The following is a 23,073-nucleotide window of genomic DNA, read 5'->3' on the forward strand; positions in this document are numbered from 1 at the left end:
CCCTATCTTACGAAGCAGTTCAAATGTGACAGAGAAAGGAAGGATAAGGCTATAAGCTTTATTATCTGCATCAAGACTGAAAAGAGGAAACTGGAAAACAGGGAAGTTAAAGCACTCTCCATCCTGTTTCTCTCCCTGTGCAAGATGCAAGATTGACAAGTCTGGAATTGCTTTTTATTCTTTCCACTAAGATTTGTTTCCCATCTCATTACTGTCCCTTTCTGGCCAGTGCCACCAGCCCAACACTGGAGCCTTCACAACACCTGCCTCTGCCCCTTGTGACTTCTCCATCTCACATAGAAGGCTTTTCCCCAAACCAATCACAAATTATGTCTGCAATAACCTGTCAACACGTCATATCAGAGCCAGGAAGAGATTTAAACTGGTTATAAGGATAAAGTTGTTTACAGTAAGGGTGGTGAGGCTCTGCACAGTCTTCCCAGGGAGCTGGTGGGGCCCCATCCCTGCAGACAGCCAAGGTCAGGCTGGAGGGGCTCTGAGCACTGATGGAGCTGTGGGTGTCCTCGTGCACTGCAGGCAATGGGACAAGATGGCTTTTGGGGGTCCCTTCCATATCAAACTATTCTATGGTTCCTACCACCCTTCCCTCCTCCTTCTAGCAGCAGCAGCAGTTGCTCCCAAGGCTGGAAGAAAAGACAGCAGGAAAGGGTTACAGATAGCTCTTATGTGTATCTTGCCACGTAACTGTCATGACTGTTAGAAGTTTGAGCAGAGAGCTGGCTACAGATGCTATCCCCCACTGTGCTCAGCCTGTTGTAGATGTATACAAAGGGGATTTGAATGTTTGTTCTTGGAAGTTGCCTTGTTAATGCTGTTGCAATATTGACACACCATTCAGTTCAGAACTGTTACTAGCGAGTGAAAATTGAAGCTTTTTATTTCATGTGTTTTTTTAGTCTTAGATATTTACCATTAGCATCTACTTTTTACACCAAATCTCACATGCTCAACTGTGCTACTACATTAGCTACAGCTGCGTATCCTCTGCTTCCCCGAAGTCCTCAGACTGAAGATTTATTGGTGAAACAGACACTTAAACACAAAACAAAGCTAGAAAATACGAGCAGGTTTTCCTAATGAGGCAGACATTTTGCTGCATGCACCTCTCCATCAGAAGCAAGTCCAACTTTAGCAGACACCAAGAACATCTTTTGTCTTTGTCTCATTTGGAAGCTGTGTCACACTGAACTGGGAAACAAGTTAATGTATGCAAAGTTTGCTGGAGCAGCAAGCAACAGAAAGCACTCCATCTAGTTGGAAATGTAGAGAGAACAGAAGCTTTGCATTCCAAACAAAGGATTCCCCCAGGAATAAGAGGTATTTGAAGATGTCCAATTCTACATCTGGAATTACACGCTGAGATTTCTCACAGAGAAATGAAAATCAATTAAGTGAACAGAGAAACATTTGGGGAGGAAAAGGGAAATATTTGGCAGGCAAACACTACAAGGCTGAATAGTTCTGTAAGAGTCACGTCCCATGGACAGGACCAACACCAGAATTAATCTATTGTGCAGATAAACACTATGCTGATGAACAATTTTTCTCCTCATCCCAAACGTCTCCCAGACACCTAGCATCCCTACTACACAAGAAGAACCATACTGGTAAGTCAGTGTGTAGAACTACCTAGGGAAGGAAGGTTTATAAGTATAAAGTGTTTTTTTCAAAAGTGCATTAAAAAAAGTAAACAATGCTTCTTTGGGTGTATGGTTACCACTGTACCCAAAGACACGAGCCATTTTACACCTGCAGTTTCAGTGCTTCCAGTTTATGCAAGCTGCTTGGAAGCCAAATGGCACCACTACCTATAGAGCCACATCTCTATGCTGATGACTGTTGGGAGACAGAGCTGCACCAGTGCTCTCATGTGGGTGCATTCTGCAGCAGCCAAACAGACACCATCAGGTTCCACCAGTCTGGTAAGGAAACGAGGCTCTTCAAATGTAGATCACATCTGAGTCATGCTGCTGAACCTACATGCAAAGCAAAAGGGAAAAATCAGTTCCGCTCTGAATTCCTACTGAAACAAAACCCACTTTGCTTTGGTCCAATTTTTCCTTTTCATCTGACTGGAGTCTTTTACAAGATTCCCCATGATGGCTTTATCTTCACCCCTGAAACAGATTTATTTTCCTTACCCCTGCTAGGGGTCGGGTTAGCCTTAAAACACTTGTTTGTTATTTGCAATAGAAAGAACAGCTTTCTCAGTCGTTGCTACACAGAACTGTTTTCCTCCTAGCTTTAAGCCCACAACCCTGAGGGTTCAGACCTTGAGAGCTATATGCTAGAACCTCTAACTGATCCTGAAAACCCCCCGTTTCATTCATTAAAAAACAACAGGGTTTCTTTACTCACAGTACTTCACACAATTAGCACTGCTGAGAGAAAGCTGACTTCCTTCCAATTCCACGGGACTGCACATTCCTACAGTTCTTCAACACATACTATATTTATTCTTCACTCCCATCAAGAAGAAAAACAGGTTGACTTGATTTTCCAAGACCCAATTCATCATTTCTATAGGATTCTTGTTCTAAGTTCTAAGGATTCTAAGTTCTCTCAGAGCACATCCTCATTTCCACTAATATAAATAAAATTTAACCAATTCTATTGCATATTGGTATCACTTTCATTTACCAAGACTTAAAGTTCTGTATTCCAGCTTAGATCATAAGGGAGAACAAACAGGTGGCATCAAACTTATAGAGTGGTGCTTCAGTGAAGGACGTCCAAACTTGTGACCTGTTCTTTGAGGAGCAGGGAGAGTTGGATAAAACAGTTCCATACAGCCAAGCACTCTTTACTACTATGAACTCTAAACCTCTGATCAATTTTGGGGAATCTACTAATCTGATTACCTTTACAATCTGTTTTCTGGTTCCTGTGCCCACGCTGTTGGCAATCAAGGAATTGGTTTGAAAAGATGACTTTTGCACTGGCACTGTGTGTTGGGTTTTGTTGGTACAAGGCCAGCTGCTTGTAGGATTTAACGAGTAAGCAGGGAAAGGTCTGTGAAGATTTATATCTGATGAATCACCAGTTTCAAAGGTTTTCATCCATGATGGGATCTTTAAAAGAAAAGAACACATGGAAATTTAATGCCCTCTCTACATCAACATTTATGAAGCCAAGAAGAACATAAAATGCATTGCCAGAGAATACAGGTCATCCTCCCTCAGTTTTTCCAAACCTCCCTTCTCTCTGAAACCATTTACTCAGGGTAGTTTTATTATACATGGAACAACATGGAAAAGCAAAGACAGCCCTTATCCTGGTTCAGGAAGAGTGTTTATGTATATAACAAGAAACTTCTGATCAAAATTTGAGTTTCGTTCTTCGCTGCCTGAAGAAAAAAAGAAAGCCAAGACTTTTACAACAGATTAATAGCAACCACAAAGCACATCAGTGAGAATGTGATGCAAACCATGAGAGACCACACTTATGCTTAAAGAAATGGCAGGAATTTAGGTTACATACATTTCCTAAGGAGCGATCCAAGGATCCCAATACTTCATTCCAGTGAGAGTAAAGCCCAGACTGTTTTTCTTCTAGTTTCAAAGCATGAATTTCAGACTTCAGTTCTTTCAGTCGATCTTCAAATTTTTTGCTCTTTTCTAAGTAATCTAGCCTGTAGTCCAAACATCAGAGACCAAAAGCTTACTAGCACAACAAAACTCAAGAATGAGGTAAGGAGGAGAGATTTTTGCAGAATTTTGCCTTTTTTTTTTTTTAATAGGTAAAATTAAGTCTGCTACATGTCTGCCTCACTCCAATGAGAAGGAATTTCACTTCCACCCCTCAGTATTCACTTTCTAACCAAGAATTTCCCTCCAGACCAAGAGGAAAAGCCTGTGAATCAAACCAGTACCGCACTACAACACTAGAGGGAAACTTCTGTCCTCTAATTTGCTGTTACTCAAGCGCACTACTTGGTGCCTGACATAACTGTCTTCAAGACAAAAGGGTCCTGGACTTATCATTGCTTGATACCACCATGAAACTTTTCTTGTATGTAAAACAACAAGTCTTACAGAGAAATAATCTGCACAGTTCAGTAAAAGGGCTCCAGTCATATCTACAACAAGAAGACTATCCCAAGGTGTTAAGGATATGAGCCGTTGATTCCCAAAGAATTTTCTTTACTGTACCTTCCACAACTAATATAATCTTATTTATTTACACCATAAGCATATGGATACCTCTCTCGCTCTATCTCGAAGGACAGTCTCTTGAGGTCAATGTCCTTCAAATCCAGCTTGATGGACCCTTTGTCAAAGTTGGCATCTCTGGTGTCAGTTGGCAAGTAGTGTGGGTACTTGACCATGTGCTGAAAGAGCCAAAACAAGCACTGTTGGTAAGACCTGACTGTTTAACTATGGATTTCTCACCAGCTTCTTCAGGAGTGCCATGCTAAGCCATTTCACAAGGTACCATGGATTATGAGAAACAAATGTTTCTGAAGCATTTTCCATCTACCTGAGTGGCCCCAGATGAACTGCCAAAGTCCACAAGCCACAGGTCTAAGTGCAGAGAAGCATCTGGACTGCAGTGTTACTTATTTCTAGCTAAGAATGGGAATCCATTCTCAGCAAGAGTGAAACAGAAGAGGAACTGGGGGCACACAGCCCTAGCATCACCTTCTTGCTTTGCCTGAAGGTACTCACATGCCATTCACATGTCAGGACAACACAGCTGGTTCAACACAGCCACCTTCACAACATACTGCCTGACTGAGGTGGCAGAATCAGCATCAGGCTCGAATGCAGGCAAGGCCACCTCCGCTCCCCAGTTACTAACACCTGCTTGTTAATAATTGGTTTTGGTTTTGTTTGGTTAAGCTTTTGTTGGGGGTGGTTTTGTTCCCTAAAATCTGTGTCACGTTTAACTTCCAGATGCAACGCTCCAAACAAATACAACTTCAATTGCAGCTACACTGTGTTCAATGAGCAGCTGGTCCTGTAGGTGTTTGTCCCACAGCTAGATGTAACGTGACACAACCTACTCTGATGAGGCTACAAACAAGCAATCAACATCTGATTATCTCCCAAGTTGAAGTGGTGCCCAGAAGAGAAACTTACAGGATAATTGAGCCTGGTTATGTCAAAGAGTTTTTGCTTTGCTTTCCGTTCAGCCTCTCTGGCTTCATGCAGATCTTGTTTCAGATGCTCTGCTTCCTTGGCTCTGCAAAACAAGTATTCTGACATGAATCATTGGTGATTTTCAGTATAGAGACAGAGCACAACAAGCTTTGAAGGACAACCCTGCATGAACTGGCTCAATCGGTGTCCTTCCTGCTCCTATTTCCACAGGTTGAGCTATGATCTGTTGATGCAGATTCATCAGAATGTCAGGTCCTCCTTCGGATGAGGAGGAGTGCAACATATCTGCTCTTTATTTAGGCATGCTTGTGGGTAGTATCCTAAAACAAGTAGAGGCTTCTTATTAGCAAGGTTAGACAACCTCTGTAAACACCAGTCTGCTCTGCATCTTCAGGCAGCACCGTGATTTGGAACACACAAACTCTTACAGCATGGTTTATAGCCCATATGAGCTTAACTGGCTTACACTTTTCAAGAATCCGAAAGGGATATAAGAGAACATAATTTAGCACTAATGAATGAAAAGGTTTATAACTCACAGTGTACACAGGTTGTTACATTTGAGTAGCTAATGCTGCTTTGATAATGCTAAGCAGAAACTGCTTCTGTGTTTTGAATCTTTGTTATTAAACATCTCTGAAGCCCTGCAACAGATCCTCTCATGCTTTCTGCCTTGCATCCCAACCACAGGTGCCATGTGGAACAAAGGACATGAAGGCATTTTCCCTTTGAAGTGCTGCTTTGGGAAAAGCCCCTCCCTACTGAGCTCTCATCCCCACACTCCTGATTTGACAGAAATAGCACTCTCCCCATCCAGGCAATCCAGAAGGGGCCACACAATCTGAACTCAAGCAAATCTGACCTTCGGTCAGACTCCTTCACCAGCTTCACTGCTATCAGCTCTGCCTCCCGCATCTTCTGCTCCATCAGGCGTTTCTCCTCCTTGGTTTTCAGGGCTGTTATCTCCAGCCTCTGTCGCTCTTGCTCTGCTTCTGCAGCATTCTGGGCCAGCAGTTTCGCCTCTTCTTCTGCAATCTGAGCTTTCTCAGCCAGCAGCTCTGCAGCTTCCTGGGATCGAAGCTAAGAGGAAACAGTTTGTTGTAGTTACCTTGCCTAGCATCTTCAATTTCATCCCTGAAGTCAATCAGGAATGCCTTTTGTCAACAAGTCAAGGGATAAAAATGTTAATTCTTAAAAAAAAAAAAAACAACTGAAGGTCTTAGTATTACTCCACTGCTCTAGGACTGCTTAACTTCCATCCTGCCTCTCACCTCTACATAGCAAGGAGACTGCTGTTCTGAGATGGACAGAGACATCAGACAAAAACTGACAGAAGTTGATCCCTCCAGTTGTCAGTGCCAAACGCAACAAGCACCAAGCCCTCTCCTCCCAATTTCAGCTCACAAGGCTCCTTTACTCTCCTTTCCTGAAATTTGTGCTGTGAAAGGACGGAGGGAATGCCTCACAGCAAATGGTGGTTAAGGAAGAACTGACTTTCCCAGGTATTCCAGCACGCCTCCTCTACCACTGGTCAGAAACTCTCCAGCTTTGTATAAGCCACAACTTCTAGAAATGAAAAGAGCTCCCAAACCAAGAAAGCCCTTCAAGCACAGGAATATTCAGCTGGCGTGCTACTCACCAGGGCCTCATTGGCCTGCCTGGCTTCATCTTCCAGCTGGAAAAGCCTCCTTTCCAGCTCTTCTTTGGCTCGCTCTGCTTCTTCTCGGAGCTGCTTCTCTCTGGCCAGCCTTTGATTCTCCATCTGGAAAGAGAAATACCACATTTGTGGGTTTGCAGTAGAATTGCATCTGGGCCTGAGGCAACATAAGAAGCTACTCTAACGGAGGACAGACTGCTCTCTAGTTGGTGAACTTGACATTCAGCAGAGATGCAATGCTGAAGCTACTGAGACTTCAGCAGAAATGAACTCCACAAACTAGTAACACCAGTTACTTCAGAGATCTGGGAGAATGTTTGGATCAATCTGCTGTGTACCCCAAGTCTTTGTGATCACCTATTCAGTCTCACAAACATCAGTTACATCTTCAGATGCCGCATACACAAACAGAGCTGTTCCCACACTCAATTCTTCTGTACTTTCTCACCTCCCACACACATATTGATGCAACGCATGGGCAGCAAGGGCACCAGCTGGAATAATAATCAGCATTTTCAGTAACAGAGGAGCAAAAAATTTACCTTTTTTCTAGCCTTTTCTTCCCTGGCTTGTGCTTTCATTTGCTGAATCTCTATTGAATCCACTTTTCTTCTCCTCATAAATAGATCATGGTTTCCAATGCACAACTGCAGAATCTGGATCGAAAAAGGAAAGAAAATGTGACTGTGACATAGTTGCACCCTGTCCAGGGTGGGAAATGAGCCCACAGCAGCCTCTCAGGACAGAAGCTGGCATTCCTCACTCCAGCACAAGTGCTGGCAGTTGCTTCCTCCAAGGAAATTGACACCCAAGGTACATGAGGGGTTCTCTTTCCATCCCTCATCCCTGTCTGGTTTCAGTTGCCTGAAAAAGAACAGGCAATGGGTCAAGGCCAAGAGGTTGCTGTGTGGGAATGGTCACCTGCAATGGTGCTTCCACAAGCTCACTGAGAATTGATTCAGCCCCTCTGGTTGTGCTAGGAAGCAGCTAGGGATGATAGAATGAACCAGATGGTTAGGACCCTCTCCTTGTTGTTTCTCTCAGAAAAAGAGAGGGAGAAGTCAATTAAGTACCCAATAAGAATCAGACAGATTGATGCTGCAGTGGTTTTGCATCTTTTGTAGAATCATTCAGGTTAAAAAAAGACCTCTAAGATCACCATCAGCCCATCCCCAACATGCCCACTGACCACATCCCTCAGTGCCACATGTACTACACTCTCCCTTTCCTGGACCTGCATTTCCTTTTGTGATCTGGGCTTTCCCTCATATCTCACTTTTCACCTAACACTGACTCTGCCAATGCAGAGAGAGGACAACCCTGACTTCCCAGACAGAGGAATCCTATGGAAAACATGTGCTGAAACTCAATGCTCCCTGGCCTCTGCGTAGGTTTACAACTCAGTACTGCCAGCCCAGTTTTAGAGGAGGAAAACAGGACACTTACCAATTTGTTTACCTTGAGCTGAGAGGAAAAGAACTTGAAGACTTCTGCTTTTTTGTCAAGAGGCTTAATGGTTAACTGTTCAGACAGAAGGAGAGAAAATGAGAAGCAGCAGTGAAAGGGAGGAAAAAAACAAAGCCAAAGCCATTAATAATAATGCAAACTTTTGCCCATCTCCACTTCTCTCCAGGGAAGCAGCGATTTATGCCACAAACACAGGGAGAGTGATTCCATGTGCTTTGCTCACAAGAATCAGAACCAGGGCTGCTCTCTTTATACAGGTTCCTCATCTGTAGCAGGTCATTCTGGAAGATAAAGCCTCCCATAGAGCAACATCTGATGTCAGTTTGGACGGTATTTTTCATAATAGTACCACCTGTGCATTGCAAACTGTACTGCAACATGCACTGGTTATCAGGAGAAACAGAAGGCATTACTAAAAATCTGACTTTTGGATATGAAAGCATGGAAGATGTCAAACCCTGCTCTAAATTCCAACAATTTCAGGTGCAAACAAAACATATCACGAAGGTCTGATGGATTTGTTCTTCCGACCATGAGATAACAGTACTAGAGCTCCTGCTTTCACATTTTCAGTCCTATCTCCCAGGCTGTTTCCAGAAGAGATAAAAGGTTATTCATGCCACCAGGTCAGTACTGCACTGTTTTACTTCATACACTGTGCTGGGTTTGGCTGCATAATAAAGAACAACCCCATTCTTTAAGATCCTTCTCTCTGTGACTCATGAGTTAGCACTCTATTCCAGTAATTCATTTGCAATGCAGCGTATAATTTCAAGCCCTCTGAGTCACCGAGATCTTAACGTACTACATCTCATTTCAGCCTGCAGGTAACAACTGATGGAGTACACTGCCTTGCGAGGAGCAGGGCTGTGAATGGGGTAACAAATAAAGTGGAGCTTTAATAGAGGGCTGCCCAATTCCCCAACAACTGGAAGCTATTCACAGACCAGAAGGGAAATTTAATGTTGAGGAAACAAAATTCTTCAGAGGTAGAACTCTCCTGTCGGCCGCCCTGCCTGCTGTATGCATGTGTCAGTTTGCACAGCACATCTCATCCTGGTTTTTGGGTTGCTTTTTTTTGTTTTGTTTTTCCAAAAGGTCCAAAGAAAGAAAGGAATAGACCATGCTGCTTTTTGGCTTGCAAATTCTACATATGCTGGCAGTGATGTGATTTTCAGGTTTCATTTTTCTGATCATGACCTTCCGTGCAGCCACATGGTTTGAAATAACTCCAAATTTCACCCACTCCCCACCATGCTTTCTACAGGAAGATGAGCTCTGAAATCTCAGTGAAATTGTAATGGAAGGGCTGTGCTGAAGGCTGAAAGCATGCACTGATAAACTGGAGAAATTCAGGCAGAGAAACGTGTACATCTCCCTGCATGCCTCTGCTTGCCAGTGTGCTTCAGACCTCATTTACAGGGATAACTTCAGCATGCAAAAATGGTATTAAGACTTTATGGATCATCTAATCCCTGCTGAGATAACTGAAGCCAGCCACAGTGACGTTCATGATATCTATCTCTTATGGAGACCAACACTTGTTTTGCAAAGGACAAGCAGCAGAGAAGGAACCAGAAAAGGGGGCTCCATGAGTCTGGAGAGCTGAAAGCAGCCCTTGGCTTTTAGGGGAACCAAGATTACACAGCACATCACAAGGGCAAGACTGTTAGTTTTCGTAACAAAGCTCCCTAGGATTTTCCCCCTCCCCCAAATTATTTAAACAGAGACCGCTTTCAGCCTGTTCCAAGAATCCCAGTCCACACCCTTGCCCATATTAAAAGAATAATATATCAGATCCAGCCTACCTCCTTCTCACTATAGGAAATGTTTCTGATAGCACTCCACTCAAACGACTTATTTGGAGAGAACCTGTTATTAATGCTGTAGATATGAATACCTTTGGCATCAACTCCAAGCAGGAGATCAGTATGGTTTTTATTTTGCTAAAAAAACAACAGATAAACAGTAAGTGCTCTTTCTGGTGACATTAACAACCACAGACAAGAACCACGCTTTTCTGATACACCAATATTTGTTTGTACTTTTAGGAAATGACTGTTTCTACAATACAGATGATGAATGCTGCCACTTTCAGCCACCCTGCTGAATAAAACAGCTCAAACCTCTAGTTTATTCCTCCTTCTTCCCATTACATACCCAGAGCTATTCAAGAACTTAGTGCAATCACAGAACAGAACCTTAGCTGCTGTATTCACCTACTCTATTAGCAGGCAAGCAAACCAAGCGAGGATGATCCCTAATCAGCCTCCCTACAGCAGAGAAAAGCAGAAGAGTCCCAGCTCCAGTCTCCATGAAGAATTTTAAAACAGCACTACCATTACCTACAGCAATTGCAAACTGCTCAAATACAGCACTTACAGCAATGGGAAAATAATTGACACCATACATTTCCAAGTCTTGGGCAATTTTCAGGTAGTTCATCTCAGCTTCATCCCTAGAGAATAAAGCGATGATTACACTTGTGTCCCATCTTTCTGTCCTAACTGACAGCATATTTCTCATTTTGAAAAGAACAGCCATTCTAGTCCTCTGTACTTTCTTTAATTTTGCTCCACAGATTTTCAAAATGCTCAAAATTCTCAACAGAAAAAGGATAATAAAGACACCATCTCCACAGAAGACAAAGCTGTATCTACTTTGATTTGAGTCACATAAAGTACAAGCTTTACTAAAATTCAAGTCCAGTCTAATCCTTGTGGCTTAGTTTTGCCACTCAGACATCATCACTTCTTGGAGACCTCCACCACTATTTTCCTTATATTCCCTTCAGGAAGCAAAGTTGAGATATTCTAAACAGCGCTATGGGCAGAGTCCAAAGAAACTAAGTCTCTCCACTCACTGTTGTTCTCCCTCCAAACTGAAGCATCAAATCTTAAGGAAAATATTCAGGAAAGACAGTACCAAGAAGCATCTAGAACAGACAATGAAAAACTGAACCAAAATAATAGGACAGGCTGCCTCTGGTGCCAGTAGCTCCTATTATGTTTAACTGAACTTCCAGGTATGCTGAATGTGTTAGAAGTAGATGAACATCCACATGGAGTAGCACCAAAATTCAGACTTGGAACTCAGGCACAATGCCTGGACTGCTGTGGTACCTTGCAAAGCATGCTGACACCTTTCTGAACCATGATTTTTATCATTATTTATTTTACAAGGGATAAAATACATCCGATTTTAGACTTTCAGGTTGTGAAGCTCTGTGGAAGCTCTCAGCTTCTCTACTCACTTCAAATCTAGTCCAGTTTACAAGCACGTGGTGCCCTACACGTGATGATACTTTTACCCTGGGGGAATGGATTTTCTTCCCCTTGGTAAGAAACAACCTCTAAGCAGCACAGCCTGGAACCCAGAATCTCCTTGCTCACTTACAAAAACAAAATTTCACTGAAGACAGCAAATAAGCAGTTACAGAAAGGTACAGGGTTTCCAAACAATGAAATTATTTCATACCTGGCAATACCCCTATGCTCAGCATACCAAGCAGTAATCTTTTCTTCCCACATCTCTGCTGTCAGCTGATATTGCCTGAGGACCTACAGAGGAAGGAAAGAGGCTGTTTTCCTTTGAAGACAAATGTGTGCTGCCTCTCTCAAGCACTGTGAGCACAGCAATGCAGTTCACAGCTCAGATATTTTTCCATATTTGCGGGAAACAATCAGTTCCTAATGCTCTGGTTAGACCCAAAGCTGCACCTGCTCCCCATCAAAGGGGAGATGCAGATTTCAGTTCTGTACATAATACAGACTTACCCTTTTGGGTAAAAGTTCGTCATGGGCTAGAAAGCCTGGCTCATGAAAGTTTGGGTCGTAGTCACCATACTGTCCAGAGGAAAAAGAAAAAAGACACTTCAGCTTGTTAGATGCAAAATGCTGAAGAACTTGCCAGCTGCAGTTTGGTGAAACAGAGTTTGTTTTGGATGTTCCATACAGTGTGAGGACAAGAGAATAGGCTCCCCTCATCTGAACTATGGGCTCCTGGTGGCACAAAAGTAATTATGCTCTGAAAGATGCTAAAGAATATTGTTCTATGATATCAACACCTCTGAATCTACAGACATTTTTATAACAGGATATAACTCCAACTGGGAGAAAACTTGCATTAAAATGCTAGGTGCAAAGAAATCCCAGAAAACTGTGAAAGCATAAAACAGCAAAATAATTTCTTCTCCAAATCCTTGTAATGGTGATCTAATGGTATCTAATGTTTTGCGTGTTTTTGTTTTTTCCAGATGCATTCACCTTCCCAGCATGGCCCAATTTAACAGCAATGTTTAACACTTGAGCATTTTATATATCACACTATATATGTGTTTGGTTAAAATATGAGCACTGCTACGCACAAACCTTGGCTTGAACAGCATAAGAAGCCAGTAAAACTGTTGCCTCTGGAGAACAATAGATTTCCTCATCCAGTATCTGTTTCTTAACCTAAATCAGGAAAAAATAGGAGCAAGTTAAAGAAGCAGCTCAAAGTCAGGGCTTACATCAGGCTGAAATGAACTTAGACATGCCCAGACTGTAACTTGGCACCAGTTATCACCACTACGAGATAACAGCAACAACAAAGTGACATTCTGAAACACAGGAAACCTTAGTATTACATTATATATATTGTATATGCATCATATATATATACATTTTGGAAGTTGAAGTGTCTTAATTCCAAATTCATAGCAATGCCAGTGGGCTATCTCACATGTTAATGCAGGGAGGCTCTTCCATCTCAGGATATAATCCTATGAACTGTTACATTTTCAATCACGTCATCCAATTTAGAGTGAGAGGAAAAAGCCTTTCTCATAAATTGCTGATTTTTTTTAGATCTCATCTCATTAAGCTTTTTGCTTTAGTTTCTTCATACAGCTAGAATACCTTTCTTGTGCTCCCTTTTATTACCAACTCATTACCCAGACTGAAGCTGTAACGATTTTACCCTCAGCACTGAGCAAGGACATGGAAACTATACAGATATTAAAAACCATCCTACTAAATGTGCTAAACCAAGCAGTGATTTGACTTGCCATCTAAAATAGCATCAAAGGGCTGCATAACCATAAGCACAAAAAGCAGCTTTGTTGGAAAACATATAAAAAGTTAGCTTTACAACCTGAGAAATATCCAAGTTTCAGGTTAGAAGGGACCTCTGGAGGACAACTGGCCCAGGTAAGTCCAACCAGATGGGATTGCTAAGGGCTGTGTACTCTCTGAATGGCACTAGATACCATTATACTGAAAAGCATTAAGAGCATCTTTTCAAGCTTTCCAGGAGGACAGAATAAAGGACACTCCACAAAGGGACAACTTCCTAACATCACTTTAGATTTATTCAAGTACAGCAGTTTAAGAACAACAAAAACTCAGGGCTCAGAAATAAAAGCACAGAACAAGTGGTAGAGAGTCTGTTAGCTTTCTTTTCATGTTGGTAATCTATGGTGCTAGCATGATCAGAGGTAATAGTTCGTACAACACTGCTTGATCTTTAATTCAATGGGTAATTCTACCTGCAAACCCAAAGGGGGAACAAATAATTAATCTTCCCAAATCTTCCTCTCAGATAAAATGTCCTTGGCCCATTAACAAGCACAAGATATGAAAATTTTGCATAATGCACAGTCTTATACATTTCCAAAAAAGAACAATTACTTGAGATAGTGCTGAGTTGCCTTTACAGACACATTTAGGAACTGGAGGTACTGTGAACTGAAATGAACCATCAAGAAAGTTTTTCTTTAAATTCAGTCTCTGGGAAGCACAATATACGAACCTGAGTTATAGTAGAGGGAAAATTCTTTCTAAGCTGTTAAAATGGAAAGAATGAAAAGACTTCTCTTCCAATTTGGAAAGCTCCAGTATTCATATTCCATGGTGCAAACAATACAATTCAGAATTGGGAACGACGTGAGGCAAATCCCCTGCAACCGTCTGGAGGTCTTTTGGTTTGGTTTTAGGTTGTTATGTTTATAGAATTGATTAAAAACAACAACAAAACATCCTTGTAAAAGGAGCAAATTATCTAATTGTTAAACAGAGTAAATTTAGCTTCAGAGATTTACATTTATTCACAGATTTGACAAAAAGACATTATGCTACATTAATACGCAAAGTCTGAGACGGAAGGATTGTAATCTGTGGGCATCCAGATGTCAGTACATGTTCTCCTGTTAGTATCCAGGTGTGATCTAAAGTTCTTATAGTCAGGAAACTTTGCAAGTTCCAATTTGTTCCCGTCTTGTTTTTCTACTTCGGAATGAGAAGAATTCGCTAATTGTATACCTGCTAGTCGAGGCAGGTTTAAGGAGAGAAGAGAAAAGTGAAAAGAAATCAGGATTAAAAGACTAGGAAAAGTGTTCTGCTCCTCTCATTCCTTTCCAAACTTGGCTTAAGAAACAAATTCCCGAATGGTTAAGGGTTCTAGATGAAGTTTTATTAGTATGTTAACCCCTGGAATAACAGCATTTCCCCATTACTCCACTAGCACATCCTCCTCAGGGAACCAAGGTACATATGCTGTTTATTTACAGATGCCGATCTGATTTTATTCCATAATCCAACCTACTTGCACTGACACATACTGCTGACATCTCTCAGAGCAAAGCAACATAGCAGAAGACTGTAATACCCAGAAAATTCAGAATGTTCAGAAGAGAAGCTGGAAGGCACAGATGTTGGGGAAAAAAGCAAGTGACCATCCAAAACTCAGTGCTTGTATACATACTGTTACAGCTACAGGTCACTGAGGTTATTGCTCCATAGCCACAGCACAGCTTCATTATTCTAGGCTGATTCACCTTTATTTTATTTGCTCCTCTATCTACTTTTTATGGAGGTCATAGAATACTGAATTTCTGGGACAAAACAAATGCAAGTGACAAACAAGAAAGCTGCCTCTGCAAAGCTGTAAGCATCAATGCACATATGGGGTTACTGATATTATTTCTGATGGCTTCCATTTCATGGAAACGTTTAAATTTCCCAAAACCACAGCGCTGTTTACAAAGAAGGACAGGGTATACAACAAGATCTCCCTGTAACCACTCAGATTGCTTTTAGGAAGTTGGGGGTTTTAGTATCAGAGATAGATTGCAGGCATTAGTCTTGTCCCATCTGCAGCTGATATGGCCTTGTGCACCGCCAGGGATGGGGCACTCACAGCTCTCTGAGAAAACTTTCAGAAATTCAGTCCCAGATTATCAACTGGAGGCAGTACTCTGTGTGTAGAAAGACTGGTAAAAATCTGCTTTGTGGTCACTAATTTATAGAACTGAACTGCTTTTTCTTTACCCCAACCCAAACCTCATCAGGGCATAGAATAAAAATCTCCAAAAACGTGCAGTTTTGCAGCTTTATCTCCTTCTCCCATAAGCTTCAAAGACAAAGTTCTTCAGGCAGTGACAGCCTAGAATGGATTTTTTCCTAATTTGAACAAAGACTACTAGAAGGTAAACAAGTCTGGAGTATCCAGACGTGGAACTGGCACCGAAAATGCTGCATGTAAAAAGTCATTTTACATAAAACTGCAGGTCCTAAAAATTGAACTCCCATTTCTAGCACAAAGAGGAGCCATCATGAGAACAAAACCTTTGCAGAAGTCAAACGTTCAGCTTACCAGAAGGTAAAACCATAGCATCCAGGAGAGATGTTTGTATACAACAAAAATGAGATATTTACAGAGACAGTGATATGACTGAAACCAGCAGTCATTCTGAGATTAAGAGCACACAACAAAGTAATACAAAGGGACTAGGATGAACATAGAAGGATTTCATGGTAAGAAAAAAAAACAACAAAAGTTCCTGACCTGAAGAAAGAACAAATGCTGGGTTATTTCCTGTAACAGCTCCTCTTCTACCTTCTCTGGGTAGAATTTAGCCAAAAAATGAAAGCTAATGGGGTCTTCTTTGGGGATTTCTTGATCTAAAACCTGTTTAAAGATAAAAACAAAATCAGCAGCAAAAATAGTACAGGAACGTCTCAGAATAACATTCCAGAGGGAAATCAGAAACCAGATAATAATCTGGTTAATGCAGCCTCTCCATACTTTAGAAGGGAAGGCAATGAGGTAATGTATTAACAGCAAGGGCATGTGGTGGTGATTGGTGGGTGACAATTTACACCAAACTGTATACAAGCAGACTGCTTAACATCATGAAATTCAGACCCCAAACCATATATAATCTGGAATTACAGGTTGTCATTTAACCCATTCCTTTTAATCTTGAGCTTAAAAAAAGAAAAAAGAAAAAAGAACTCCTTTACGAGTAGATGTCCAGGTTACTATTTTTGCTCTCTATACCTTTTTGTCCATCTTTAACCAGGTGCACATTCCCTTCATTGTGTACTGCAAGCCAAAGAACCAAGTCTCCCTTAAGCCAAGTGCTCGGCACACCAGGTCAAACAAGTCCTTTCCCTTCCACTTCATCTGGAAGAGAAAATTAAGCAAAATAGATTTCTCTTGAATGAACTTGCTGTACTTTAGCCAAGCAAACCAGGTTATCATCTGTTTTTCTCCCAAGAATTGTTATCACATCTTTAGCTTTCCAATGAAACACCCCTAAAATTGCCTACAGCAAAGGCACAATAGCTGTAATGTTCTGCTTCCTCTCCTCCAAACGCTCAAAGCTGTAGTCATTTAGTCACAGCATCAGGCACTTTATGAGCAGAGGGAATTTGGGCTGTACTACAGACCTCCTAGGACATGGCGAAGTTTTATTAATATTTGTAAAAATCTTATTCAACATTTTATACAAATTAGAGAGTCTGGAGAATAAGCCAGGGGAAATCAAAGGGGCACAGAGCAGAAATGCCAAACAATCAGAGCATATCTATCTTTCAGACACCTCAGCTATTCCAGTGGCAACAAGCCAAGCCTTTATGCTACTCTGATTTAAATGAGCAGGAGCCTGTCTTCTTGGAGTAGGATTTAATGCAAAGTTTAGCCAGGATTGTTTTTTAATCTGGTATAAAAAATAGCAACTTAATGGAGGAGATGCAGAATAAGAGTAATTTACTAGCCCTGCTCCACAGAAAACAGAAACTCTGATTAAAGGTCCCAAAATACACACTGACACACACACACATATATGGTATCTCATTTTTCACTGAAGAGTCTGCACATCTGTTTCTTCTATCTGTCCACATATTAAAAGATGATTTTGTCTCAATGCATCATCAGTCACTAAACTAAATGGCAAAAAAATAAACTTTCGGGCACTATTTGGATGGAAAGCAGGAAATCAACCCAGAAAAAAAGGAGTACTCAGAGAAAAAGGAGAGAGAGCAAAGGAAGGAATATATCAAGCTGGATTTGTTAACGAGGACTCTGAGCTCTGAACCAAGATTTCCAAATTCTTTATTTTCACAACTCTGTCTGCAAGTATTCTCGATCAGTAATTCACAGAAACACTCTGCCCATGATTTATGTGTTCTGTCTGAGTGACCTAATAAACTAAATGCTAAATGTCCCACAAGACATTCAACCCTCTCATTAGGTTTGCCAGACTCAATAGACATCAGTTTTCTAACTGCCTTTCTCTAAGAGCCTCTAAATGTGCCCTACTTGCACATTTTCTGCTTTTGTTGGATGATTAGGAATTAATCTGATTAATGAATCTGATGCAGCCCAACTCGTCCATCAACTGAACGCTTGCTACATTTGGATTCCTCCACACTGCTCTACAGTCTGTTATGCTATCAACTGACAAGATAGCCATACCGAATAGAAGAAAGGTGTCTTAGTTTCAGCTGGGACAAACAATTCTTCCCAGGCGAAAATAAGATGAAAAGAGGGTTTCTTCTGTGGGACTCTTACCTCACAGCTGAACTCCATCTCAGCATCCACTGTTATAACCTTGACTTTAAAAGTCTTCGGTTGTTTCTTCTTCAGGCCTCGGATAGACATATTTTTTTCAGTTCACAAGGACAGCCACACCTGAAATCAAACATCATGACATTATGGGCTAGGAATTCCAGTAACATTTTCATGGGTAGACTGTAAAGGAGGGAGAGAAAAATCTTTCTCAGCAAAGGTCTTTGCTGTATGTACTACTGTGTCTTCATACATGCAATCAAAATGCATCAGTGGAAGCTCTGCTTGTGAAGAGAGCTACAGCACACAGCAAAACCTTACTGTACTAAATGCCACTCAATGCTTTTCCATCAGTTATGACTCCCTGAACAATCAACACATCAAATTCCATCACATTATGAGATCTTAAATCCCTGAAATTATACAAATACCAGAAATAAATAAATTCAGTGAAATTAAGCTGAATTTACCCATTTCTCTTGGGCATACAAATGCACAAATCTACTTAGTACTATTTTTTTTTCAGTGATATTTCTTCTGTAGTGAAATTAACTCAATTTTGAAGCAGCCTACACAATATTCCTTCATAAATTTTATATTCTAAATGCAACTGACAGCACACCATAAAAAAAAAAGAAAGAAAGACATGCTATTTCCATTGCCATGAGGGGTTTGTGGACACCAGAAAAACCAAAGGCTGGAAGCTGGGGTTAAATGATAGCATAAATCAGCACTGTGCAATCCTCAGGTGGTTATATTTGAGCATGAGAAGTCAGCCTGCAAAATTATCATCCTTTAAAAAAAAAAAACTTTATAAAATTAACAGCTCAGACTTGCACAACCCAGTTAGTACCTGTGAACTATATAGGTCAGGTAGAGACTGAGGCACTATTGGTTTCCTACAGTGTAAAGCTACTGTAGCATGGCAGATTTCCAATCTCTTAAGCAATTCCAAAATAAAGGTCTAGTTTAAACTGAAAAGTTGCATTAGTCCCCTCCAGCATTTTATAAAATGCTTTGTCCCTTTCTTTTCCTTTGCCGAATTATAAGTTGGCTTGCAAACACATAGAGTGTCTTCTACTTACTCTGCATGTGCCCCTCATCCAAAAATAGCTAAATAGGAGGTAAAATGGTAAGGAAGCTTTTCTTTTTGACTTGCAGGGAAACTGACACAGAACAGATAACTCAGGTGCCAAAACACACCATGTCTGCCAGCCTTGAGAGCAAGAACTTAAGACAACAAGAGTGGAAAAGGAAAGCTCAGGTGGAAATTCATCTTGCTGACACCACTGAGACCAGTTCGGGAGTCCTCTCCCTGCAGTTGGAGCTGGTATGGCTTCTGCTGAAGTCTTGTGTCCAGCCTGGAACAACACACTTCAAGAAAGGTAATGGGATAACTGGGCAGAGATCCCAAAGTAGAGGTTCAAGAGCTAGAAAATAATCTGTAGTAAAAAGAAAAGTACTGGTTAGTACAGAGAAGGGACAAATGTCATGAGATAGAATCGTGTCTGTTCTGTGTGACCACAATGGTTTGGACTAGGAATAATAAGCTTAGTTAATTGCTGTAAGGTGCCAACAGTGCTAGAAAAGGGTTCTTCACACCAAAAGGCATCAGAGCAAGAGCAGGGATCATCATCATACAGGGAGGGTTGGACTGGCTGACCTTGGAGGTCCTCCAGCCCTGGTGATTCTGTGATCCTATGATGATATCCAGGAAACTAGCAAACTCCTTCACCCTCGGGGTAAGCCCTTGTCTTGGGGGAAGGTTTTTTATTTTTGGAGGAGAGCAAAACAGATCTCAGCTCTGAGTGCATTTCCTTTAAAATCTGGGCATCATCTCAGCACACTCTGTTGAGCAGAGCTCAGGTCCTTCTGCTTAACACACAAAGGTGCTTTCAATTAAAGGGAAAGGAACGTTTAAAAACCACAAAATCAACACAGGAGTGTGGTGTAATGTGACCACAGTAACACTGACAGGAGAGCATCATGTAGAAGCATCCAAACCATCAGTAATTACTCCAGCAAGCTCTTGATCTCTGATCTGCAAGCTGCAGCAGAGCTAACAGCAAAAGTATGTTTTAACCTGCTATATTCCAAAGCTCTTTCTTGTCCGGTTTTCTTCAAAACCAGAGAATGACTGCAAATATTTTTACCATAGGAGACAGCAATTAAAGCAGCAGAACTGCAAAGCAGTACGAAATACTGGACACAAACCCTTCTCCTATTAGCCCAAGAAGAAACACCAACAGCTGGAGACAAAAACAGAAGAAACTTCATAATTCATTTCTAACACGTAATGTGAAACGGCCAGTTCAGTGAAATGGGAACTCGGAGTTCAGGCCAGTTCAGAACATTCCCAAAGAGCTCCATATGGAAAATGCTGAACAGAACTGAACTGCTTCAGAAGAATGCACTAATTTTCTCAAAATATGACAAAAAAACACCAGAACTCTGCACTTTGAAGTTCTTTCTTTCTTACATAACCTGCTGAAATGACAATATAATTTGTTCAGTGTTTCCAATAGCTTTTTTCTTTCTTTCTTTCTTTCCTTTCCAGAATTTTTTATTCCATGGAAAAGTACATTCTGACTCAATGAAAATACATCTTTGAATATCACATTTTCCCAAGATATGTAAACTGCATTTTAATCTATCGTCCTGGTAAAGAAATAGAAAAGATTAGATACACTAAACAGGGTAAATGAGCATCAGATATTGCCAACATAAGCAAAAGCACTTAACAGTCAGGATTTCAGAAGAACGCTCATATTAGAGAAGTCTTGGCAAACAAGGCAATCTAGGTTTGTGATCTTTTGTTTAAGTGCAAATTTCTTGAGATATTTGCTAATAATCACAGCTTGTAAGTGCGAAACGTGTGATTTCTTTCAAGACTCCATTTCTGTCACTGAGCTGCAGGGATTTGTTTCGGCCACTTCCAGGGGCACCTAAGCCTGAGGTCCAGAAGTAGCAGAATGGATTGAGCAGAGCATGGCATAGCTTCTCAAGCACAATATTAACCCAATAGCAGTTAATATTAGGCAATAAGGTTGCCCAAAAGGCAATACGTTTCCCATCCAGGCAGAATCTGGGAACAGATAGCTCAGAAACTGTGAAAGCTCAGAGCTTCTCCTGAACCATAGGAAGCCACCTATGATAAAATCTGTAACTGATGAGAAGAACTGGAACACAGCGATGAGGAATACGATTTGCAGGAAGTAAAACAGTCCAGGTGCTGCCTTTCTCATGTCCAAAGTGACATCCACCAAATCTAACTGGATTATAGTCTTCCCTCTTCTTCATAGGAAGAAACCAGTGCCTGTGTAAAGCGTGGGGGAAGGAAACTGGGAACAGTGAGCAATAGCCAGAATAACTGGCACAGCAACTCTTGCAGCGACTGATGCTTATCTGTATCACAGCACTCACAGGCTGCGGGGTTACACCACTGTGCTACACAGCTTATCAGAATGGGAAATAACCCATGCATCAGCTAGTACTGCCTGTATTCACTGGAAGTACAAACAAAGCAAATGAAACCAGTACTCCACAAAGGCTCAATAAATCCCCAAACTCCGTGCATTACTGAAACAGACACTAAGCAATATCTCAATGAACAAGCTGCAACTAACCTTGACATGATTAAGAGTACTACCCCCATTCAGTTCTGTATTTCCAAGGTAAATGGAGGGTTTGCAAGACTCTCCATGGGGTATTTCCCTTCACATGGGGCTTGCCCTCAGTGAGTCCCTGAAATATATAGTCACACTGTAGTAAGTCAATCTCCAGTGGAAACAGATGCTTTTGTGACTCACACAAAAAGTCAGCATCACTTTTTAAGGGGAGACCTCCTCAGTCCATCTGCATACTAATAATTAGTGGAAACTGTGGGATGCCAGTGTTTCACCCCCCAAAAGCAGACTGACCTTTTGGGTTCAGCACATGAACAGAACAGCAGTTGTATCCTTCGCTTGCAAAGCCCATACACAGAAACAAAAACCCCTGTGAGTGCAATGCAGTATAAAGAAATAAGACTCGGGAAGCAATTTGAGAAACTTAAGATGCTTGATGCATCAAGTGCAAAAGTATATTCACAAAGATAAAGTCTCTTTTGTCACTGCTGAAGCATTTACTGCAGCTCTTGGTCACACATTCCCCTATTCATTACGGTTCTCTCAGTTCTTAAGCACAGAAATGAATGCAAGCAAACTGAGCACACACCATAAAGGAAAAGGGAAAGTGTTGTGGGCTTTTTATGGCTGTTTACTCACTTCTGAGCATGTTCCTTGCACTGCCTATGGAACAGCTTCAGCAAAGAATTCACTGTTTTAAAATGGGTCAGTGATATAAGTATTGTTCTTACCTCTCAATCAGAAAGAAGTTATCTCGAGGCACCAGCTGGAATCAGATCCACATCACAGATCATTTTCTGAGTGAAGAAAAAAATATTTAACCTAGAATCCCTTATTTTTCAGACATCAATATCCAGCACTCGCACACACTGCCACTGAAAATAAAACCCAGGAACAACTCTTATAGCTGATCTCCTTCCCTTTGTTTCCCGTGGAGTGCAGCATGTTAGCGCCCTCTGAAAAATCAAAGAATCGCTTTCCCAGGTGATACAAAGGGCTCTTAACCATTTCCTGCCTGTCCCAGCAAGACTCCTCCCTGCCCCACTGTAATTCAAACAGGGCACTACAGCAGGGGCAGCCCAGGAGCCTTAACTGTAAGAACTGATAATGAACTTCGAAATGACTGTCCGGACAGCGTTGGATCAAGTGATTTCAGAGCCAACAGCCACACAAAGCAGCCGTCTTCACTGCCCTCTGCCCGTGGTGACAGAGGATGGCACAACGAAGTCTGAAGTGGGCAGCGGCCCAAATGCACGTGATAAAAAGAACTTGGGGGGCGGGAAGAAGAATAAAAAGCCTGTGTGTAGGCAGAGGAGCTGCCAGGAGCAGCTAGCCCCAAACTAAGGCTACAGCCAAAGCTTTTTCCAGT

The 23,073-nt window shown here is 41.5% G+C and overlaps 1 protein-coding gene across 1 annotated transcript; it reads right to left on the reverse strand.

Annotated features, from left to right (window-relative positions):
* Positions 1-75: 75 nt before the first annotated feature.
* Positions 76-18,326, reverse strand: LOC136045725 (merlin-like). The gene is given in 18 exon segments (XM_065731811.1): positions 76-1,997; positions 2,883-3,092; positions 3,502-3,652; positions 4,224-4,351; positions 5,103-5,205; positions 5,986-6,203; positions 6,763-6,885; positions 7,323-7,436; positions 8,227-8,301; positions 10,056-10,193; positions 10,630-10,705; positions 11,725-11,807; positions 12,024-12,092; positions 12,618-12,701; positions 16,072-16,194; positions 16,567-16,692; positions 18,082-18,177; positions 18,180-18,326. Coding segments are annotated over 18 exon segments (2,028 nt in total). The 5' UTR covers positions 18,255-18,326; the 3' UTR covers positions 76-1,961.
* Between the last annotated feature and the right edge of the window lie 4,747 nt (positions 18,327-23,073).

The sequence above is a fragment of the Cyrtonyx montezumae genome, unplaced genomic scaffold, assembly GCF_038088225.1.
Source record: "Cyrtonyx montezumae isolate F1298 unplaced genomic scaffold, pur_monq_1.0 scaffold_15, whole genome shotgun sequence".
NCBI classification, from domain to species: Eukaryota; Metazoa; Chordata; class Aves; order Galliformes; family Odontophoridae; genus Cyrtonyx; species Cyrtonyx montezumae.